Genomic DNA, 21,815 nt, shown 5'->3' on the forward strand with positions numbered 1-21,815 from the left:
AATAAAGCGTATGGCTTATTTGCTCATAGTTTTACTTCTTTTAACATATACACACAGTGCATTTATGCATGCATGTATGTATTTTCAAATATGTGCATAAAAGAAAGTCTATGAAAACTGAAACAAGCTATAGCAGTTTATTATTTACAACAACCAATTCAATTATTCAGTTAAATTAGGACGTATTCGTATTTCATACTAAACGGTGTACTAATATTTGCATCAACATCTTAATACTTAATTGGCAATATGTCTGAATGTGTTTTGCCCTGAGATCTGCAGATGCACCTGACTTATTAAGGTAACTGCTTTTGGGTCTGATATTAGTTCCATGACGTGTACAGAAGAAACACACAAATTCAGATGGGGAATCAAAATTTGTAATGCCAAAACCACTTCGCTTATCTGGACTGGATTTGCATTAAACAAGTCACTACTGATCGAATTGTTTCAACTCAACCTGCTTCAAGCGTTGAGCGTTTCAAGAAAACGGCGCTATAAGAAAAGCTAACAAGACTTTTATTTTGAAATGAGAATCTCGAGTTGTAGCTACATCACAACTCCCGCGATGACAAGTGAAAATCGCAGACGAGTACTAAAGCACAGTAGCTTTGCTTGATCGGAGCTAAAGACGTAAGACAGCTGTCAGTAGAGGGACCAATATAAGGGATTCTTCGCACAATTTAGGTAACGTTACGATATACATTTATTGTGTTGACAACCCAAATAACGGGGTTCACGATTTTCACGTTTCGATCGTGTTGTTTTCATAGCAAATTAAACGACAGTCCGCTGAAAGGCGTTTTATTGAGGATCTCTTTCCTTGTCGGTCTTAAATGATAATGACTATAATTGTATAGTTTGATTTAATAACAGCAGCCAAAATAATGTGTTATATATGTGTTTATAGTAAGGAACGTTTATCGTGGTAACTTACCGAGATTCCCGTTTGTTTTGTTTACTCGCATGATTCAGCATTAGAGGCATAACGATAACTTTGTTAACGTTAATGGTGTACATTAGGTAAACATGAGGGCCGAACAGGCCTTCCGCTTTTTCAGTAGTGTTTCGTTCTTATGGTTGTGTTTTGTCTTGTTTTGATCAATGTGACCGCATGCTAATAGCTAGAGAGTCATAGATGGTATTCATGTTTTTTATGTGTATGATACAGCAGTAAAACACTCATCACCACTGTGCCATGGAGTTTCCAGATCTCGGGGAGCACTGTTCCGAGAAGTCCTGTAAACGTCTGGGTGGGTATCTAATAAACGGCTTTAAGATTCAATAGCCTTTAGGCATAAACGTATTTACGTTGCGAAAGCATCTAAATATTTAGACGCAATACGTTAAAAGCATATATTTCTATATAAATATGATAGTTGTTATGAACGACAGAATCCAGCCATGTCATGTAAACCTCTTAACAGCATGAGAACTAGCTTATTCATTGTTTGTGATCCGATTACGTCATGACTAACAAGTGCATTTATGTTGTACTGAGAATCACATCCACACACACCCTTTCTGGGTTAATAACCTATTTAGTTATAAATTATCATTGAAATTGATTAACATTCTTTAGATCTCTACTATGGCATGAATTATTGTGTAGAATGACAAATCGTCATTACTAACCTTCATGTTTCCCCAAACCTGTATGACTGTCTTCTGTACCATCACAAAAATAGATATTGAGCTGTGGACTGACAGCCACAGGACAAAAAGCAGGGTTAGTGTTTCTTGATTTATTTTGTGGTTAATGAAAGACATACAGGGTTGGAGAAACATGTCAGGGCGTAGATGACAGTAATTCCTTTTTGTGTGAATTGGACATACCAAAAACTAAAAATCATATTCATATTCGTGCTGATTTAAATGGTTATATTGAAAATATAAAGAAGCAGTGTTGCTAGTGGTCTATTTGCGTGTTTTTTCACTGGATATATTATTAATGGCCAGCAGCCACTCTGTTTTTTAAATGGATGTGGCCATTTAAAAGCCCATATAGTTTTCTCTAATGTTGTACTGATTTAACATTAGTTAATGTCTAAAATGTGAGTTTAAAGTCTTTTTTCATGTCATGTGATGTGCACAACAGATTTTCTTCCAATGAGATGTGATGCATGTGAAGACATTTTCTGCAAAGACCACATAAGTTATGCAAATCACAAGTGCACTTCATCATATAAAAAGGTATGTGTAATTGAATCTTATAAATAATATATATTCTCCACGTGTATAATGAACAGTTCGAACACATTGTAACAAAAGAATAACACAGTTCTGGCATTTGTTAGTCGTTTCAGTCAAATTTGTCTCATCCCAAAGTTACAGTGTGACACTTACAATGGAGATAAACAGGGTCGTGCATTCAATGAAAAACTAGATAAAAATTTTTACGTCTCAAAATTTTGAAAAGAAAAATGATAATATTTGTGCATGTTTGACTTATTTAAAACAAGCAGTTAACCAGATGTGACTGATGTTTGTTTGTTTCCGTGCACAGGATGTCCAGGTTCCTGTATGTCCGTTGTGCAACACCCCCATTCCCGTTAAAAGAGGGGAAATGCCAGACATCAAAGTTGGGGAGCACATAGACAGAGATTGCAAATCTGACCCCGCTCAGAGAAAACGAAAGGTAGCCTGGATTTAGTGCACACAAAGAAGAAATAGACATGATTTTATCTCTGTTTCTCTCACTGTGCTTCAAGATAACAGATAAACCGTGAAATGAAAACCAACTGGATTATTTTCCTTTACAGATCTTTACAAATAAATGCTCCAAGGGTGGATGTAAGCAAAAGGAAATGATCCGGCTGACATGTGATCAGTGCCACTTGAACTATTGTCTCAAGCACAGACATTCACTCGACCATGACTGTAAGACTGACGGAAAGCCAGTCTCTAAGTCAGGGTATGCATGATGTTTCAGTGACCATACAGATTAATGTCTCAGAGTAGCGGTCAAATAATGACGGTGGGCTTTGTTTTGTAGACATTCTGCTCTTATGAGGGCTCAAGCGTCTTCCAGTACTGCTGCAGCTTCATCCACTAGAGGGAGCTCTAGGACTATGTCCAATGGAGTAACTGGATACACTAGACCTCAGAGCAGCAGGTAAGCACATTTGGGGAGAGAAAATGTTTATGATACATGTTTGGACTATTTTCTTTTGCCCCACAGTGCACAGAGGGCGAGTGCCGCATCATCTCCTGCAGTGACCCCTACAGCACAGAATGTAATTCCTGCCTCGGCATCATATCAGGCCGGACTGGTGCGTTACTTATTTTGACAGGGATTTAATTTACAAGGCTTTAGAAAAAAATGGTTTTGAATATAGAGTGACCTAAATGAGTTGTTGTCTTTGTTTTGGCAGACAGAGGAGCAGGCCCTCCAGAGAGCCTTAGAAATGTCACTGGCTGAATCTGCACCTCCAAGACAACCTACTCTAAGGTATTCCAGAGCTTCATCTACGAATAAAGATTCTGATTATTATTATTATCCCAAGATTATAATTATTTTTAATTGCGTGAACGTGCTCCTGGGCACAATTGTTAAATCATTGCGTTAAAAGTGCACGTTACCTGGATGTAATTAAATTGTCTTTATTGCAACGTGCGACTGAGCTTTCCTTCAATGTTAATAATCTGCAAAGCTTTTAATCAAAAAGATATTATCTCCCAAATTAAAGAGTCGACTCCGAACTGCCCAAACAAGTTTTTCCGTTTTCAAATCTTTTGAGGATCATTTTCATACGTCACAAATTAAAACACCTGCAATATCCCCATATGCCTGCAAACAGTTGGGAAGATGCTGTTCTGTGCTGCAAAAAAAATAATGTAGTTTTATTACTTCCAAATCCAAATTATGGTGATCAAAATATTTTCCCACGATTGCACATTAGTATAATTAAACCTTTGGGTTTTTAACCATCATTTTAATGACTGTTTCTCCAACCTTGGCAAGTTTAATGTGGGATTTGCTCAAGGCTGGTCCAGGAAAGCTGTTTGGACCAATAAACATCTCTGAATCACAATCTGTATGTGTGATTAATAAGACATGTGTGTATGTTCTATTGAATGTTGAAAATCTCTCATTTTGTGTGTCATGTTGTACATTTAGTGCAGCTATTACTGTCCTACTGAAATAGTTCTGATAATCAGATGTGAGCCCAACATTTTCAAAAATTAGTCAATTCATGTAGTGTCTTGTTTTTATTACTTTGATTCATGACAAAGGATGAGGATACATTTCGTTTATAAGCTGTAATGTACCATCAATTATTTACGTTAGCATTGCGGCTTAAAAGCTGTGGATCCAGTTCTTTTACATTAGTGTAAAAATGTGTTGTTTAATGTAGTGTCTGTCGTCTTTATTACTTGGATTCGTGATAAAGGATGACGATACATTTCGTTTTAAGCTGTAATCTTTCATCAGGCAAGATGATCTAATCTTGGGTAAGGTAATCTTTAACCTGTTGTTAGGAACTCCAATATAATATTAGGACACTTAAAAACATAACATGCACTTAAATAGCAAAAGGATTGTGGGGATGCACCTTGCATTAGTGTCTGCCAAATGGAAAACAAAATGAATCAATGTAGACTTAAGGTGAGATTGTTTAAAATAGATTAAACCAAATGATATTTTCATGACAATTCTGAAGCATCTGCATTTCTCAGACACTCCAACGGGACACTGTTTTCAAACACATAACATGCTGTTGCTTGTGCATCTGTGGTATTTTGTGTCACAGTGCCCTACACAATGATGCGTTATGCACCACCGCACCTGTAAAACATGTTTTTCGTTTTGTCATTCATAGACGTTTTTTGTCTTCCAAGCCTGTGAGACATTGTTTTGTGTGTTTACCTGTGAGCCACATGTACAAAGTACAGGTTCAGGCCATAACCCAAAACGCAGAAGTTGCTGGATGCAATACAAATTATTTGTTTTAAAGAATCTCTGTTCTTGGCTTTAATGTATAGGATGCATTGTTACTGATGAAGTGGGATCTGTGTATTTCACACCAATCTATCAGACTCCAGCGTTGTTTTCCTGTGTCTTGTGATTGCTGTGCTGATATCTGTATGTGTTTCTCAGTCCTCAGGAGCAGGAGGATCTGGCTCTTGCTCAGGCTCTGGCTGCTAGTGAAGAGGAATACAGACGACAGCAGCAAAGACAACAGGTAGCCAGAAACCTTAGCGGTCAGTAGCATGCTATGCTAGCAGGACCTCAGCTAGGTACATAGCCCCAGAGGCTGTTTCTCTCTTTTACCTTGGGTGCCAGGGGCTATAAAATTGCTTGGTTTGTGGTATTGCTGTAGTTTAATTGAAGACTGGACATCCTTAAAAGCTTTTCAACTTGCAGCCCAAATGGAAATTACCACATAAACAAGCATTATGTTGCCCAAACTTAACTTCCGGTAGACCTCCGCAAATAATCAATAACTGTGGAGTAGTTTTAATTTAAATTTTATTAAAATACAATAAAATATTAATATAAATTAATAATATTATGAAATTGATGTAAAATAAGTTATAACCAAACACAGACCTCAAGTTAACTGACATGATTTAGTGACAGGATCAGTTATTGGCAATTAACTAACAGTAATTTATTTACACCACAACTATAACAAAGAGGGATTGGGATCCTTTATAAGAGCTATTATTTCCTAAATCATTCATTCATAGTTTGCTTAAAATATAAAAATGCAGCATGTGAGCTTAAAATAAACTGTGTCATCTCTAATATATTTATAAAATACTGTTATAGTAATTAATCATCCTGTGAAAAGGCTTTTATTATGTACAGTGTTTTTCTTGCTGTCCTTCACCCTATCAAAACAGGTCCTCCATTTGAGAAGCCCTGCGCTACAACAAAAAATTGAAAAATCACTTTGCACACCATTTACTAGTTCTGTCATTGTAATTCACTCTTGTGAGCCGTCTGGGCCAGTTGGTTATAAAAACAGCACAGTCGCGGTCCCCGACTGCATAATAATAGTATTGTGACCATCAACCTCGCCGCACAGATGCTATGAATGAAATTATTACAGTCATTAAACTCCCGATCTCTGATTTGTTTTTCTCATTGTCTTTTCGATCCACAGGGAGGTGTTTCCAAGCAGTCTAGCTGCTGCCTATCTTAATGTGAGGTGGCACTGACTTGAACTTGAATCTGCCTCAATCTGCACATGAGCACCAGTAATGTACCCGTGAGCTGCACATACCTGTATATTTTTCAGTCCAGCATATGAAGCTTCCATTTCCCGAATCAATGCATCTGAAGGCTTTTATGTTGTTGTTTCTTCTGTTCTGCATCACTTTTTGTTGTGCTTCTTAGATTGCAATTCTGCCATTGTGGCAAGTGGTGCTTTACATTATGTAAATATTTTATATAGTATCATGATAATCTATCACTCAATATAGATGTCTTTTGAAATAAATTATTTTAAAGTGTTTATCTGAACCAGAGCTTAATTCGTCATTTCTTGTGGTCGCCATTATTCACTTCATCAACACTGAGCGTTATGTTCAGGAACAAGCTTTGTTTTAATTTGAATACTTGACACTGAAATGCCTGAGAGGCTATGATTGTTCATGGTTTGTTAGAATAGTAGTTTATGGCAATGTAATAAAAATCCTTTATTACAATAGTAGGAAAGAAATACTTAATTTTTTTGTTCAAGTGGAATACTAAAGAAGACATTTGAAGACATTTCTGCGGCGCTTTTGACTGCCATTAATTTTTTTCCTGTTCATCAGAACTAAGAAATTTATACAGATTTGGAACAAATCAAATGTGAGTAAATTATGACAGAATTTTAATTTGTGGGTGAAGTATCCCATTAACTTATTCATAAACTATAACTAGAATTAAATATATTTTAAAATTACACTATTAAAAAACTTTGAATTCATAAACCAAGCAACTACTCTCCCAATGTAATGTCCTATTTCAAATCACAGAATATTATAAAAAGATTAGATTATCTGACAAGAAAAATGAATTTAATAATTTTGAATGGTTTATAATAATGGTTCTGTAATAAATAATGAATATCTGAATTAATGGAGCAAATATATAGAAATATACACAATATTAACTTGCATTTGAAGAGACATGCCTCTTGGGAACCTAAAAGGAAAGTTAACCTAAGTATTTAACAAAGTATTTTGAGAAATGTCTCACTGGTTTTGTGTCCATACAATTGAAGTCAATGTGGGGCAATGGCTTTTGGTAACCATTATGACAAGAGGGTGAGTAATTGATGAAATAATTTAAATTTACCTATGAACTATCCCTTATTGGATGCATTTTCCCAGCAGATGGCAGTAAAAATTAAGATCTCTCTCTCAATTAAGATATTGTCTAGGTAATTGGACATTGTAAAATGAGTCACACTATACAAAGCTGAGCCTTTAATGAGGATTAATAAGTATTTTTATTTTTTTAATGTTAGCAAAACTACAGTCATCTTTTGCTAGCTTGTTATTATGCTGTCACTACCCTCTCATTAAACAAGCAACAATATGCTTAGTTTCTATCAACAATCTGGGTAATAACATCCATTATGATGTAACTGATGCATTAATGTTGAAAAGCTAAGTGCTATTGAACATCAGAGTCCATTCAGGGTCATTTAACAACTACACTAGCCCTCAATTACAGAGAAGGAATTATGGGTAATTATTCTAATTCATATTCTAATCAGTTATTGTTTTTTATAGAAGTGGTTTAATTTTTGGTTGTCATCTAATGTTACATTCACCCCTTTTATTCTCACGCTGATATTATTTAGTGTGGACGGAGAAAGCTTTGGAGTAACTGCATTGAGACAGATTGATGACCCTCGTGTTGAGGAGATTAGAGGAGCAGGTGGGTTGCAAGTAAAGCTGTTGTTTATCTCCGGGTAGAACACAGATCCTGGGTCGGTCTAACGTGTGCAGTCATGCCTCACAGTGACGGAAGTTCACAGGGTTCCTTTGCCTGCTGTCTCAAGAAATTCCCTTCATGGGGTCCATGAGGCAAAAGGTCTGGAGAAGAGCACGAGACATCCAGCAGTGACACTGAAAGCATCTGTCAATATTTGTAGACCCGTGTCAATCATGTCAATTCGGCGGCAGAGGGACCTGATCACCAGGTGATGGCTTTTATGTTGACACAAAGGTTTTCGTAGCCATAGATAATATTGAATACCATGGTGGGGAGTCCAATACACTGACCTGAAGCTATAATCGAACATCAATAATGCATTTTCTTCTGTTTGCGCAGTATTTGCTTTCAAACGACCACGAGTAAAGCATCAACATTTAAGAAGTATGATACAACATTAAACAAACAAGTTGGTCAGTGTTTAGTAATGGTACTTATTTTATCAAATGATTCAGCAAAAGGCCAATCTATTGCATTTTTGATACATGGTTATAGAACGTTGTTGTGTTGCATTTGCCTTCCAGCACTGATTTGATTACATTACTCAGTGAGGCAGGTCAGTGTTTGCATTGAGTATTGTGGAGTTTGAAGAGAGCCTCCATTTCCTCTGGTCTAATGAGTGGGAGGGCAGGGGCCAGTGTACAGAGCATCACCCAGCTTCACTGCTCCATTGTTATTCCAGAGATGAGCCCAGAGCTCTCCAGAAGAAAAAGTGTGTGGGCAGTCTGCATGGGCAGGTTTGATGTCACTGATATTAATATTTTACACCGCTGTTTGCTTTAAGAAATCCATCCAACCGGATATGGTAGTTAAAACTGTGGGGCCAAAATGAGGTGATGTTGTGATAATATGTGATGTCTAGAGCAAGTCTTACACCATTGTTCTATAAGTGTTGGTCTGCAAATTTAATGCTGGATTTAATTCTCACAGGATGGCAGTGCTCCTCAGAGCAGAGCCTTTAGGAAAATGCTGTTCTTCTTTGAAGTGAACTCTCAGAGGGAGGGGAAGTCTACTGCCAAACATACACACTGAGGCAGAAAGTCCAGAACTATATAGTGTGAGCATATACTGTATAAGTTGTTGCTCCGTTTCTTAAGTTGGAACATGTAGGGGGAGAGTGGGGTAAGATGAGCCAGTCGGTAAGTTGATCCTCCCGCTGTATCTCAGCGATTGAACACCTTTGTTTTCATTTGATCATACATTTTGGAATCACCTGTTATTTCTGCCAGAATGTGAAGCATGTGGGAGAATCGGACAGCATAAATTGACTTTAAAAGCTGTTTTTGGCTTGTCAAAGTAAACATTTTGCAAATCAGAATCATTAGATTGTTGTTGCAAAGTGTGCCTGCACACACAAGGAATTTTCCTTGGTGTTAGAAGCGTCTAATACAGACATTCAACACAATGACAATACAAATATAATAAGCTTTAATTGGATGATGACAAAAGGATGATGTTGTAAGGAGAGGTAGTATGTTATATACATGTAGGCACTATAGTGCACACTATTGGAGTAGTGAAAGTGGAATATTGCTCTTAAAGGAGTAATTTACTCACCCCCATGTCATCCAAGATGTTTATGATTTTTTTCTTTTGTCGAAAAGAAATGAAGGTTTTTGATGAAAACATTTCAGGATTTGCTTCACTATAGTAAATTTTATTGGACTCCAATAGGTTGAAGGTCAAAATGACAGTTTCAGTGCAGCTTCATAGCGCTTTTAATGATACCATACGATGAACAAAGGTCTTATCTAGTGAAAAAATCTGTCATTTAAAAAAGAAATTATAAACACAAATGCTCGCCTTGCTCTGTTCTGTGATGTGCATTCATGACTTCACGTAATAGATTGTTACATTGAAAACTTGAACGTCCAACTTGTAAAAACTGACTTGCACCTACATCAAGCGTGACCTTTTCAACGTAATTACGTATTTTGTGAAGTCATGAATGTGCGTTTGTGTTTATAAAGTATACACTTTTCCTTTTTTTAAGCCATTGAAACTGTAATTTTGACCTTCAACCATTTGGAGTCCATTGAAATCCACTTTATGGAGAACAATCCTGGAATATTTTCATCAAAAACCTAAATTTCTTTTCGACTAAAGAAACAAATACATAAACATCTTGGATGACATGGGGGTGAGTAAATTATCATGAACATTTATTTTGAAAGTGAACTACTCCTTTATGGAGCCTTTAGCTGTTTAGAAGGGCGATTGCCTGGGGGAAGAAGCTGCTTTGTGTCTGGAAGTACTGGTGTTTGGTGCTCTGAAGCGCCAGCCAGAGGGCAACAGTTCAAAAAGTTTGTGTGCGGGGTGTGTGGAGTCAATGATGATTATTCTTGCCCTGTTTTTCACTCTGGAATCCTACTGGTCCTAAAGTGTGGGCAAAGGAGTACCAATGATCTTCTCAGCACTACGAACTGTCCGTTTTAGTCTTCGTAGGTCTGATTTGGTGGCCGAGCCATACCAAACAGTTATTGAAGTGCACAGAACAGATTCGATGACCGCTGAGTAGAACTGGGTCAGTAACTCGTGTGTCAGGTTGAACTTCCTCAATTGGCGGAGGAAGTATAACCTCTGCTGGGCCTTCCTTATAATGGAGTCTATGTAGGACTCTCACTTCAGGCCCTGAGAGAAGGTGGAGCCTAGGAATCTGAATGTCTCCAAAGTATCCACAGTGCTGTCCAGGATGGTGAGGGGAGGAAGTGATGGAGGGTTACTCCTGAAATCCACTATCATATCCACTGTGTTGAATGCATTCAGCTCTTGGTTGTTTTGACTGCACCAGCTGAGCAGCCTCCTTTCGGTAAGCAGATTTAATCACTGTCTTGAATATAGGCTAATGACTGTGGTATCAACTGTACATCCAAGCAAATGTATCTAGGTCTAAAAATATTGATGATGCATGTTGGTGATTTACCAACATATAAAACCATGCAAATAATTTGGATAATTACTGGCCTGAATTTCTAATCTAGCTAAATTTTTCCAAAGCGGCAGCTATGGGGCAAAGTGAGCCAAACGCTGTGGGTTAAATAAAGTCAACTTCAATTTTAACCTTAAACCTATATAATTTCAATGAAATATCACATAACGTTTGAGTTTATCATCTTTACTTTAGTATATTGAGTTTGTGGAGGGTGTACACCAAAGTACACTTAATCTTAGACCTGGTTTTACTCCTACAGTATATTTTATATCTTTCCAATTTTAGTCACTAATGGCCTAACATGTTTGGCATTTAAAGCACTGCATAATGTCAAGAATCTACAAAAACATTCATTAATTTTTAATCAACAAAAACTCTGTTTAGTCTGTTTTTGGAAGGTTACAACTTTGGTGTTCCACACCACAAGGTATTTCAGAAATGCAAACCAAAAGATGTCGCAAATTAAAGATATTGAAATATTAAAGTTTATTTTGTTATTTTTGGTTTAACTAGAACTTACTTTTAGAAGGTACATCTTCAAAAACATTGTCCTCATTCAAATTCATTTGCATGCTATATCCCCATACGGTTCAATTTACTCGCTGACTCGGATCAACTATCATGGGGCAAACTCAGCCATACCGTATGTCATAGATGTGTTCTTATAATTTAGATTGATAAGGAACATCCTGAAATTAGATCAAATACTTTTATTTCACTTATACATCATTTGGTTTCATCCTGAGGACAACATAAGAAAAAAATGACTCATCTTACCCCACTCTCCCCATCTTTCTATCCAATCCTATCCTTCTGTCGTCCTACCAATCTGTCTGTCTGTTTAGCTGTCTTCCTATCCAATCCTTATCTGTCTTTTTGTCTGTCTGTCTGTCTGTCTGCCTGTGTCTGTCTGTCTTCCTATCTCTGTCTGTCTGTCTGTCTGTCTGTTACACAAAAATATAACATTATAGGCTATGATGTGCTGCTATTTTATGTTCCTCTCAATTTGCGTGGAAATGAATTTTGCATTTGAAAATCGCAGTACACGGAGCACAACAGTAATTAGTCTAATTGCTAATCGTCAGCCAGAGTGGTGCTTCAGTGCTTGCTTTAGAGTTCCCTTGTTTAGTGACTTGTTTACTTGTTTCTGCAATACCTAAAGTTGTCTGGTATTAGGAAACCTATTCATAGTCTCAGTGTCCTATTCTCCACATTTTCCTTAACAAACCAAATCATATCCTGTGCCTCTCACTTCAGTATGAAGTTTTTCTATAGAATGTGATCCACCAGTTAATTTATTATGTTTATATGTATTATAAAAATAAAAAAGTAAAGCTCAACCAAGAAAATAAGTGCTTCATACATCCAGATTATGTTTACACGTGCATTGATGCATTCAACTCTGCTCATTCAATTTAATGCACACCTCCTGCTGTTTTTTGCACTATAGCCTAGTCTTTATTCCATATGGTGTTTATTAAGGTCTTACAGTTATTTGTTTTGTACACAGAAATCTATTCATCTTTTTCATTGTGATAGCCTCTTGGCTTTGCATGCCTCAACCATATCATGCACATTATCAATTTCAACATCTAGTACTCTGTTTACATCATTTTCACACATAACATTACTGTCGCTATTTTCCCTATACCTACTTGTCTTTGTAATCAAACAGATTAGTTTTTTGCAGCCAAGTGAGCACGCAACATGTCACCCGCGTGCAAAAAATTCAATTTCACACTCTGAGCATCCTGACAAACCAGTTTGGACCTGACGGCACATGTGTAGGAAGTGACACGTTGTGGAGTGTTTTTGGGGAGGCATCAACCCGGGGGTTCAGCTGGGAGATTTTTCTTCCCGATGACGCACATAAGTTGAATCACTGTGCGGAGGCTCATGCCGATATGAATGCTCCTGAAAACTGGCACGCTTTTTTTGTGCTCCATTTAAAATTTCCCTATTGTTTGACTGTCAGATTCTGGTTTGATACTTGAACTGCACTTCCATCTCTCAATCTTTCATTCATAAGAAATCAAACAGTCTTGTGTATGGAAAAAAGACGTAACACCACATCTCATTACTTTAACCCTGACATTTACAGTAAAATCCTGCATCATTTGCCTGTGCATAATGTGCGCATGTGCATAAATGCGGGTACATTGCCAACGTTCTCACATTTAAGTGTTAGAGTTCACAAGTAGATCAGATGTTCCTGTGTATCACTGGTGTGCATGAGGGATGATGCTGCGCTCTTCTGCCATACATTTTTGATGCCATTGATTTTATTTAAATGGGTCAAATGACACGGCTAAAAGGAATATTATCGTTTGTTTTAGATGTAATGCAATGTGTATGCACGATTTAAGGTTCAAAAATGCTATATTTTTCACATACCATGCATGTTTGTATCTCCTCTTTACCCCAATTTTTTACAAATCTCATCATTTTTAGAACTTATATTGTCTTTTTTCACGTACGCCCACGTCTACATTTGCAGATCAAACAAAGAAACAAAATGCGCTACAAACACACGACACGACAAACTTGCGTTAGTCCTAAACATAGTCTTTTACAATGAAAATATACTTATTGGCTGTGAATCTGAAGCTCCAGAATGTCCTTGCGAAGTTGTAATTGTTGGAATTGGCCCACTTTTTAACAAAGGCTTTCGTGCACAGCCGGCCCTGATCTCTCCCAGGTTCATGAAGCAATCATCTTTGAAATGCTCTGCACACACTTGAACATTTGGATTGTACTGTTCTGAAATAGTATTGTATATAAAATGTAACCATTCGTTTTAAGTTGTCTCGTCTTTTGAAAGGGCAAACAAAGAGGCTTTCTTTTCGCAACGAAACACACAGCGTCTCCAAGACATGGCTGCGGTGGCGACGATACAATGAGATTAACCAGTATGCCCACCTTACTTGCGTATCGTTTTGGGCGGTCTTAGTCAAGTCATTCCACAAAATGAAGTACATTCGTGGGGGTGTGGTTAGACGAGGCGTTTCAGGCAGGTCTGGGTGAGCATTCGCTTTTAGAAAGAATGCATCTTTTGTTCCGACACTTTCATTTTTGCAATTTTACGTGTCTAATACATGCATGGGCAACTTATAACACACCAAAGACACAGAAAACATGTGTTCGCGTCATATATTACAAAGGAAAGGGCATATAAATGACATGTTTAGCCATTACGCCACAGTTGTGATATTATCTTATTCCTGTGTTATCATTCAATCAATGTGTTTGCTACACTGGCAGGATAAGTATCTGTTTAGAGAAGCTGTTTATCGAAAAAAATCAAGCTATTACCAATATTAAAGAACTTCCAGAATTTGTTTGCAGAATATATCTTGCTAGACGAAAGTGAGATGTTATATTCTCTTTCTCCTTCTTACTTTAGAGAACAGGCCAGTGATATCCAGACCCAAGAACATGCTCCATAATAAAGCCAATCATTAACTGAGTCCAGCAGCAAGGTGTAATAAGCCAATGAATGGGTGCTATTCCCGGCAAGTTGTAAATGTCACCATCATTATCTCTGGCTATCAGCCACACAAACAGCACAAGGAGCGATGTAGTTTAGAGTGCAGTTGTTAAAAACCTTTCGTTTAATGTGGGGGTCTGTACGTCGAGAGCAGCTCAGATTTCCTGTCGTTGAACATCAGAGCCGTACGGAAGTAACGGTCACGTATTGGAACAATCTGTCGGTACACACTGTACAAAGAAGCCAACATTAGCAGATACCAGAGGAGATAATGGGAAAAGGAAACTAAGGGTGACACATACTGAAACGCTGTTGAAAAATAACCACGCTATGTGTAATAGATTCGGAATCATGTTATCATGTTCCGCTGTTCAGTGTAAACAGGCAACTCAAGCAAAAAACAGATCCAGTTAATGTACCCACAGCTACATGTGGATAAAAATGTCCTGTGAAATTTCCAGTCCAGTGTTTGGTGAGTTTCTCTGGAGTGACAAAGTTATCCAACAGCAATTTGAAATGTGAATATTGCCTAAAAAACTAAAAAATGAAATGGCAATAACATTTAGTTAATGAGTTAATAAGTGCAGTTTACAAAGCCGTGTTTACATGTAAGACCACAGTTACTAGAGAAAGATGACAACAAAGAGGAAAGTAATCAACAGGTGTGTTTTCAGTTGTTTCTTGAAGGTTGTGATGGATTCGGGGGAGGCTGGCAGCATAAGTGAACATTTTTGCAAATTAACATTATTCAGTCATTTCACAAATCACATAACAAGTCTATGAGCAACCTGACCTTACATTCCAAAGCTCAGTTTCATTAGAATGGATTCAATTTGCTTGCTGTTGAAAAAAGCGTACTCTTAAGTTGATAATAAATTGTGCTTATGTTCAAGGTCTCACGACACACTGCAGCTCTCTTAATTTTAATGCATTATGCTAGTTAGTAATTACATATTCAGAAGTGTAATTAGATTACTGTACAAATGACTCTCTCCCAAAAGTATTTTTTTACTTACATGAAACAGCTTAATTTTAATTCATTCAAATGAATAATATTGAATATAAACTATATAAAGTAGTATTATTAACTCACCAAAGTATCACCAATTTGAGAATTTTACATTACACCACAGATTTTAAAGTTAAACTTTGAATTTTGATGTCAATTCCAATATTGCACACACATATATTACGCAAAGTATTTAGTTTAATTACATCAGAAATAATTGTAATTAAATAGAGTAATCCCTTACTTTACTTTTTCATGGGAAATAATTACTTAGTAACTAGTTACACTCAACACTGCTTGTCAATATAGCCAAAGAAAGTGGTCATAATTTATATTCGTCATGTGATCTCCTTATCAACCTTGTGTTTTCCAAACTCTTCAAATTAGGATATAAAAACGAAAATTCTTTTCATCACTACATGGGAAATGTTTTTTTCCTAACATTTGGTGATTAATACTTGAACCATCTGGCTGTTGGATATCTTGTCAGATCTTCTCCCCTGCTGTCCAGCCTCCATCAAATATCCAAATGACATGATTAGAGAAATGAAAGTGTCGATAAATCGTGATCTTTGGAGGGGATTTTATTCTTTCGGCGTTAATCTATTAATCTATTTTCAAATGTTTCATGTTTAAATGTTTACGATTTTGAAAAGAGCACGGCTCAGATTTGACATGGTTTATTCACATCGGGGATTGTGATTCAACTGTCAGAGAATAATTGAGACAAGCACACAGAGAGAATCTAACAGGATGAATAATCAATATGAAATATAAAAAACATCACTTGTATTATCGCAGTCCAGTTATTAAGTTAGTCTAAATTGATTTAATTATAATCTTTCTTGTGGAATAAAGAGAAAATGTTTTACATTTGGTCCATGAATGAAGAATAATAAGTATTAAACTTTCTTTACCTTTCTCTTTCTTATTAAACATTTCTTTTCAGAAACATTTGAAAAACATTACTTTGTTAGATGTTTGTACATTCTATCTATAGTTTGAATTGTCTCTGATTACTCAGAGCCAAGGAAACCTCGCACAATGTCACGCTTTTTTAACAATGCAGGAAATAGACAAATATTCATGAATATAAAGCGTGACATGGGTGACACGCATAGTCCTGTGAAACTGCTATTTAGAAAACCTTTAGGAATAATGCTGATATAATTTCACAGTAACACTACTTGGACCAGATTTCACCGGTTGCGTTGCCATGACGACCGAGCAAAAGAGGGAGATCTCTGAGTATGTGCTGTGAATTCAATTTGTTTGTGCGGCATTTAAATATTTCAAGATGTAAGATCAAATGATATACTGTAAATAACACCAGAAGAATACAGACTTGAATGTGCAGCGTAGGTTTCAGTTCTTGAGCGGCTGGAGGAATCGACACACTAGTACTGTCCTGCTGAAACGACATGAGCTGGCCTACACTTGACCTCCACCCCGGAGCCTCTCACAACGCCTGACATTCAACGCTGTGGGTATAGTATTGATCTAATGTCGTGTTAATAATCCATATGTAATGTAAATGTTATTAATCCATAAGTGAGGTGTTTTGCTTTCACAGTCTACCAGTAACAGACAAACTCCAAATGCCTGAGGTCATAAAACTGCGTCATATATACAGTTTAAATATGCATAAAAAATAAACTTCCTGATGTAACACAATGATCACACATGCATGCAAGCAGAAGAATCTTTATCGTTCTGGGGTGCGTTTCCCAAAAGCATTGAAGTGTTTCGTGCTTTGAACTACAGGTCTAGAGCTGTGGTTAGAAGCATCATTCCTTATTATTATGACATGTAGACTTGCATGCCCCGAGCGTTTGATACAAATTCAATTTTACATTATTTAGTTTGTCAAGAAAATAGAAGCAATGATGTTTGAAAAGTGCACAAGCGCTTGCTCTATGACCCTGGGGAATTCCTGGGCGGAATGATAAAAATATTGTAAAATAAAACAATAGATGAGAAAAATAGAACAAAAAAAGTATGCCTTAAATGCAATGTAGGTAAATTACAGCAAGAATTTGACATTAGCTTGGTCTGAACGTATTTATTGTTAGACGTCATTATTCCTCCACCTGTGTGGCTTCATCAACTAGATTGCTGAACCAACTTGGTTCTCACATTTGATCTCCGACAGAGTTCCTACAGTTTTGGGAAACTGTCTTAACTACATCGTTAATTTCCCAAATGATGCATCGTACAATGGTGGTTAACCAACAAGTTATGTCGTTGTCCGGGAAAGGCACCCCTGTTCTGGTCATCACCACCATGAATTTACATGTTCACAATTACTTATTTTTAAATAGTGCATTTGATGTATTTTAACCCCTCTGAGATAAATAACACACATACTGATGATCACAGAAGAAATAAAGCAAAACATTCAACCATTCATTCTGTGAGAATGAAAATAAAGACAACTTTAAATTATCAGCAAGACTAATCAATAGAGAAACTGTCACCAAGCTCAAACCCTCAGCTGACCACCCGCCAATCACACTCTCTTCCATAGATGTCTACAACGCACTGAACTGGATCAGTGCACACAAAGGTGCTGGGCCAGACAACATGCCTGGACGCACACTCCAGGTGTGTGCTGAGCAGCTCACTGGGGTTTTATAGAGATTTTCAACCTGTCTCTTTCCCAAGCAACTGTGCCAATATGCTTTAAATCCACCTATATTGTACCAGTGCCAAAACACTCCAGCCCAACGTGCCTAAACGACTACCGCCCTGTAGCACTCGCATCCATTTTTATAAAGTGCTTTTAGAGGCTGGGCCTAGGACACCTGAAGGACTCTCTGCCATCCACACTGGACTCATACCAGATTGCCTACCGCAGCAATAGGAGCAAAGAGGATGCAGTTTCCATGGCACTGCCCTCTTTACTCACACACTTGGACAATAAGAATACTTATGCAGGAATGCTCTTTGACTTCAGCTCAGCATTCAATACTGTAATCCCATTCAAGTTAATAGCTAAATTTGGAGACCTGGGTGTTAACACCTCCTTACGCAACTGGATTATGGACTTTCTGACCAACAGACCCCAGCATGTACGATCAGGCTCCATCTGCACCATCACACTTAACAGTGGTGTACCACAGGGCTGTGTGCTAAGCATATAACTCCATCATCAAGTTGGCTGACAATACTATGGGGATCGGTCTCATCAGCAACAACGATAAGACTTCCTTCAGGGCGGAGATCCTTCACCTGGCCATATGGTGCAAATACAATAACTTGCTCCTTAACACATCCAAAGCGAAGTAGCTCGTTGTGGACTTCAGGAAAGAGTCAAGAGGCACACATGACCCCATCCACATCAATGGGATGGCTGTTGAGCATGTCTCCAGCTCCAAGTTCCTGGGGATCCACATCATGGCGCACCTGTCCTGGACAACCAACACCTCCAGCCTGGTCAAGAATGCTCATCTGCGCCTTTTGTTCCTGAGGACACTGAAGATGAACCAGAGGTCCCAGGCTATCCTGGTGAACTTCTATCGCTGCACTACAGAGAGCATCCTGACCAACTGTGTCACGGTATGGTATGAGAGCTGCTCTGTTGCAGAGCGCAAGGCATGGCAGCGGCTGTTGAAAACCACCAAGTGCATCATAGGGATTCCCCTTCCAGCCATTATGGACATCCAGAAGAAACATTGTCTACGTAGAGGTCGCAACATTCTTAATGAGTCCTCTCATCCCGCCCACAGACTGTTTTCTCTTCTGCCCTCCGGCAGGCGTTGCAGGTGCCTCCGGACCAGGACCAGCAGACTTAAGAACCGGTTTTTTTCCTAGAGCTGTCTCTTCATTGAACTTTGCCCCTCGCTGATCCCACTGCCCCTCACATACGCTACACTCTCCTCTCCCCCTTCACTGCACATCTGGCTAAAGTTTTGTAATTTGCGCCACTGGTCTGTTCATTGCAGTCCCTACTGATTACACATGCATCTTTGCACACCGGTACTTCAACTAAATATGCAATAACTTCTTTCACTGCACTGTTACTTGGATTGATTCTGTCCATACTTTTTTGTACTACTCCATATCAATTGCTTTACTACTCACTCTAGGCTAACTTATAATTGTATATACCCATCTGTATATTCTGTTCACTGTACATACCCATCTGTAAACTACTTCATAATACTGATTTTTTCCTGCACTCATGCAACTACTGTAAATCTTGCACTTGCTGCTATTGCACTTATGGTTAGACAAAACTACATTTCAATGACTTGTACTTGTGCATGTGTAATGACAATAAAGTTGAATCTAATCTCAAGTCTGTTGCATCATGAGCTTCACTAAAAACACACAGTCTGACTGTAATGATGCTCTTTGTATTCACAGCACGTCTGGCATCACGCATCGCTAGAGGGATCCTTCATCAAAGTGGCACAATTCCCCAGTGACCATCTCTGCCAATGTCATCATGCCAATTTAAAGCCCCCAAGTCAAGATCTGGAAATAATTATATGGCTACCTTTGCCCCAAAGAAATACACAACACGTCATTCAAGTGACAGGCAGTGCATGCAATTCTTATTAAGAATGAGTGACTGGACTAAAGCATGTGTTAGTAACATGAACTCTGTGATTACTCTGAAATAACTAGAGGAGAAAACCATAGGCATGTTGCTTAAGACTCTGCCCTGAGGTACACCAAAACTGATCATTTTTTGCCACCTTTAGTGTGACATTTACACTGAGATGGAAAGATTAAATGGACCAGAAAGTAAACAAAAACAACCACCAGTTCATACATTAAGTATAACGCTAAAGATATGACACCAAAGAATAATAACATTCTCTTCATACTGTAATGAATGCATCATAAATACTTTTATAACCATATGTTTGATCAAATAAGTGCAGATGATTGCAATCTCATGGGAGACATTTTATTCTGTATATATATTTGTCTAAATAAACAACAATGTTGTGGAGATCCTGTGCAGGGGAAGATGGAACATAAAGATTTTGCATGAAGACATATTTCTGAGTGTATCAAATTTAGATTTCAAGAAAACTAGAAATTTGATTACATTTACATTTTCATTTACATTAAAATATTTGGCAGACGCTTTAGAAGCGACTCACATTTCTTTATCCTATACATTTTACAAGGGTATGTGCAATAAACTGGGATCAAACCCACAACCAAGCATTGTTAACGCAATGCTCTTACCACTGAGCTACAGGAAAACTACAGGAAAATACTTAACAACTGAATATATCAAAAATAAATATGAAACAATATTACACAGGGATAAACTCTGCTTTGTGAAATACTGAAAAACATACATAACGAGTTTTCAATGGAAACACACAAATTTGATGTAAATGTGCAGAAGCATCATTTTTTATGACGTGTGTTTTGGTAAACAGGCACAAATATAATGATTTTTCAAAAACAGTCATCTGCTAAGGTCATAGATCGTACATAATAGAACAAATTGTCAGTAATAGCTGGATGTGGCCAGGTCATTTCATCTATGAAACAACTCACAGGACGTAAACAATGCACACTGTTGTAAATGGTGGAACCTGACATCCACATAAAAGTTAACACTTCCCTAACCCAATTGACGCTCAGGTGCAGGACCAAAAAACATAAACAATTGATTGATGGATCCATTTTAGCACAGTCAAATTTAAGCTCCAAAAGATTTTTATTACAATTGTCACAACTGATTTGTGACAATTTGTGACAAATGAGACATTATTTCATATAAATGACAACACTGTTTTTTATCAACACTGTTTTATTGTTTTTTACATACATTTTCCCGAAATACAAAAAATGGTAATCATAATAAATAATAAAACATAAATTTAACATTAGGAAAACAAAGGATAAATTAAAAAATTAAAAAATGTAACAATAAATTATAAACATACAGTCATTGCTCATTTCCATCAATATAACAACACTGTTAAAGTGACAGATCACCCAAAAGTTATTTTGATGAATACTGTTAACCGGCACTTGCAAGCTTTTGAGTCAAAACAACTTTTGTGCTCTGTGGATGGAAACATGTACAGGTTTGTAATGACAAGAGGGCGAGTAAATTTACTCGAGGGGTGAACTTTCCCTTTAATGAGATCTCGCCGCATATGCTTTTTCTCCGAAGGTGAGAATAGATGCTTATATCAGGCATTGAGGAATTTTAAAAGCAGGGCTGTTCTGTGCTTTATGGCTCCATTCAAAGCTGTCAGAATCCTTTCAATTCCTATTTGTTGCTGGAACATTTTCATTTGAAGTATTTTGCATTCAGATTGTCTATTCAATTAAAACACTGTAGAGAGTAATAATTCAGCAAAAGCTTTTATCTGGCACTTAAAGTATTCAAGGTCTTGCTTTTTTATACTGTATGAGTTCCCTCAGAATCAAACCTGCGACTTTGGCGTTGCCAGTGGCATGCTCTAAT

The 21,815-nt window shown here is 37.4% G+C and overlaps 1 protein-coding gene across 3 annotated transcripts; it reads left to right on the plus strand.

The window, feature by feature from the left end:
• The first annotated feature begins 555 nt into the window (after positions 1–555).
• On the plus strand, positions 556–6,472 carry zfand2a (zinc finger, AN1-type domain 2A). Of its 3 annotated transcripts, none has more exons than XM_056753707.1 (10): positions 556–687; positions 1,172–1,253; positions 2,099–2,193; positions 2,507–2,638; positions 2,763–2,914; positions 2,996–3,115; positions 3,182–3,272; positions 3,375–3,451; positions 5,102–5,241; positions 6,114–6,472. In XM_056753707.1, exons 2-9 carry the CDS (start codon positions 1,199–1,201, stop codon positions 5,211–5,213), a joined length of 834 nt encoding a protein of 277 aa, XP_056609685.1. In that variant the 5' UTR covers positions 556–687; positions 1,172–1,198; the 3' UTR covers positions 5,214–5,241; positions 6,114–6,472. The 3 variants fall into 3 exon arrangements, with proteins under 3 accessions (XP_056609685.1, XP_056609683.1, XP_056609684.1); XM_056753705.1 differs by having other exon boundaries at positions 5,102–5,186; XM_056753706.1 differs by having other exon boundaries at positions 569–687; positions 1,175–1,253; positions 5,102–5,186.
• Positions 6,473–21,815: the final 15,343 nt, after the last annotated feature.

This window comes from Triplophysa dalaica, chromosome 7 (genome assembly GCF_015846415.1).
Source record: "Triplophysa dalaica isolate WHDGS20190420 chromosome 7, ASM1584641v1, whole genome shotgun sequence".
Taxonomy (NCBI): Eukaryota; Metazoa; Chordata; class Actinopteri; order Cypriniformes; family Nemacheilidae; genus Triplophysa; species Triplophysa dalaica.

Excerpts from the sequence above, each read along its gene's own strand:
- zfand2a (XM_056753705.1), top strand. The coding sequence starts at position 1,199 with ATGGAGTTTCCAGATCTCGGGGAGCACTGTTCCGAGAAGTCCTGTAAA. Across the intron at positions 1,254-2,098 it reads GAAGTCCTGTAAACGTCTGG|ATTTTCTTCCAATGAGATGT; the intron begins GTGGGTATCTAA and ends TGTGCACAACAG. Across the intron at positions 2,194-2,506 it reads GCACTTCATCATATAAAAAG|GATGTCCAGGTTCCTGTATG; the intron begins GTATGTGTAATT and ends TTCCGTGCACAG.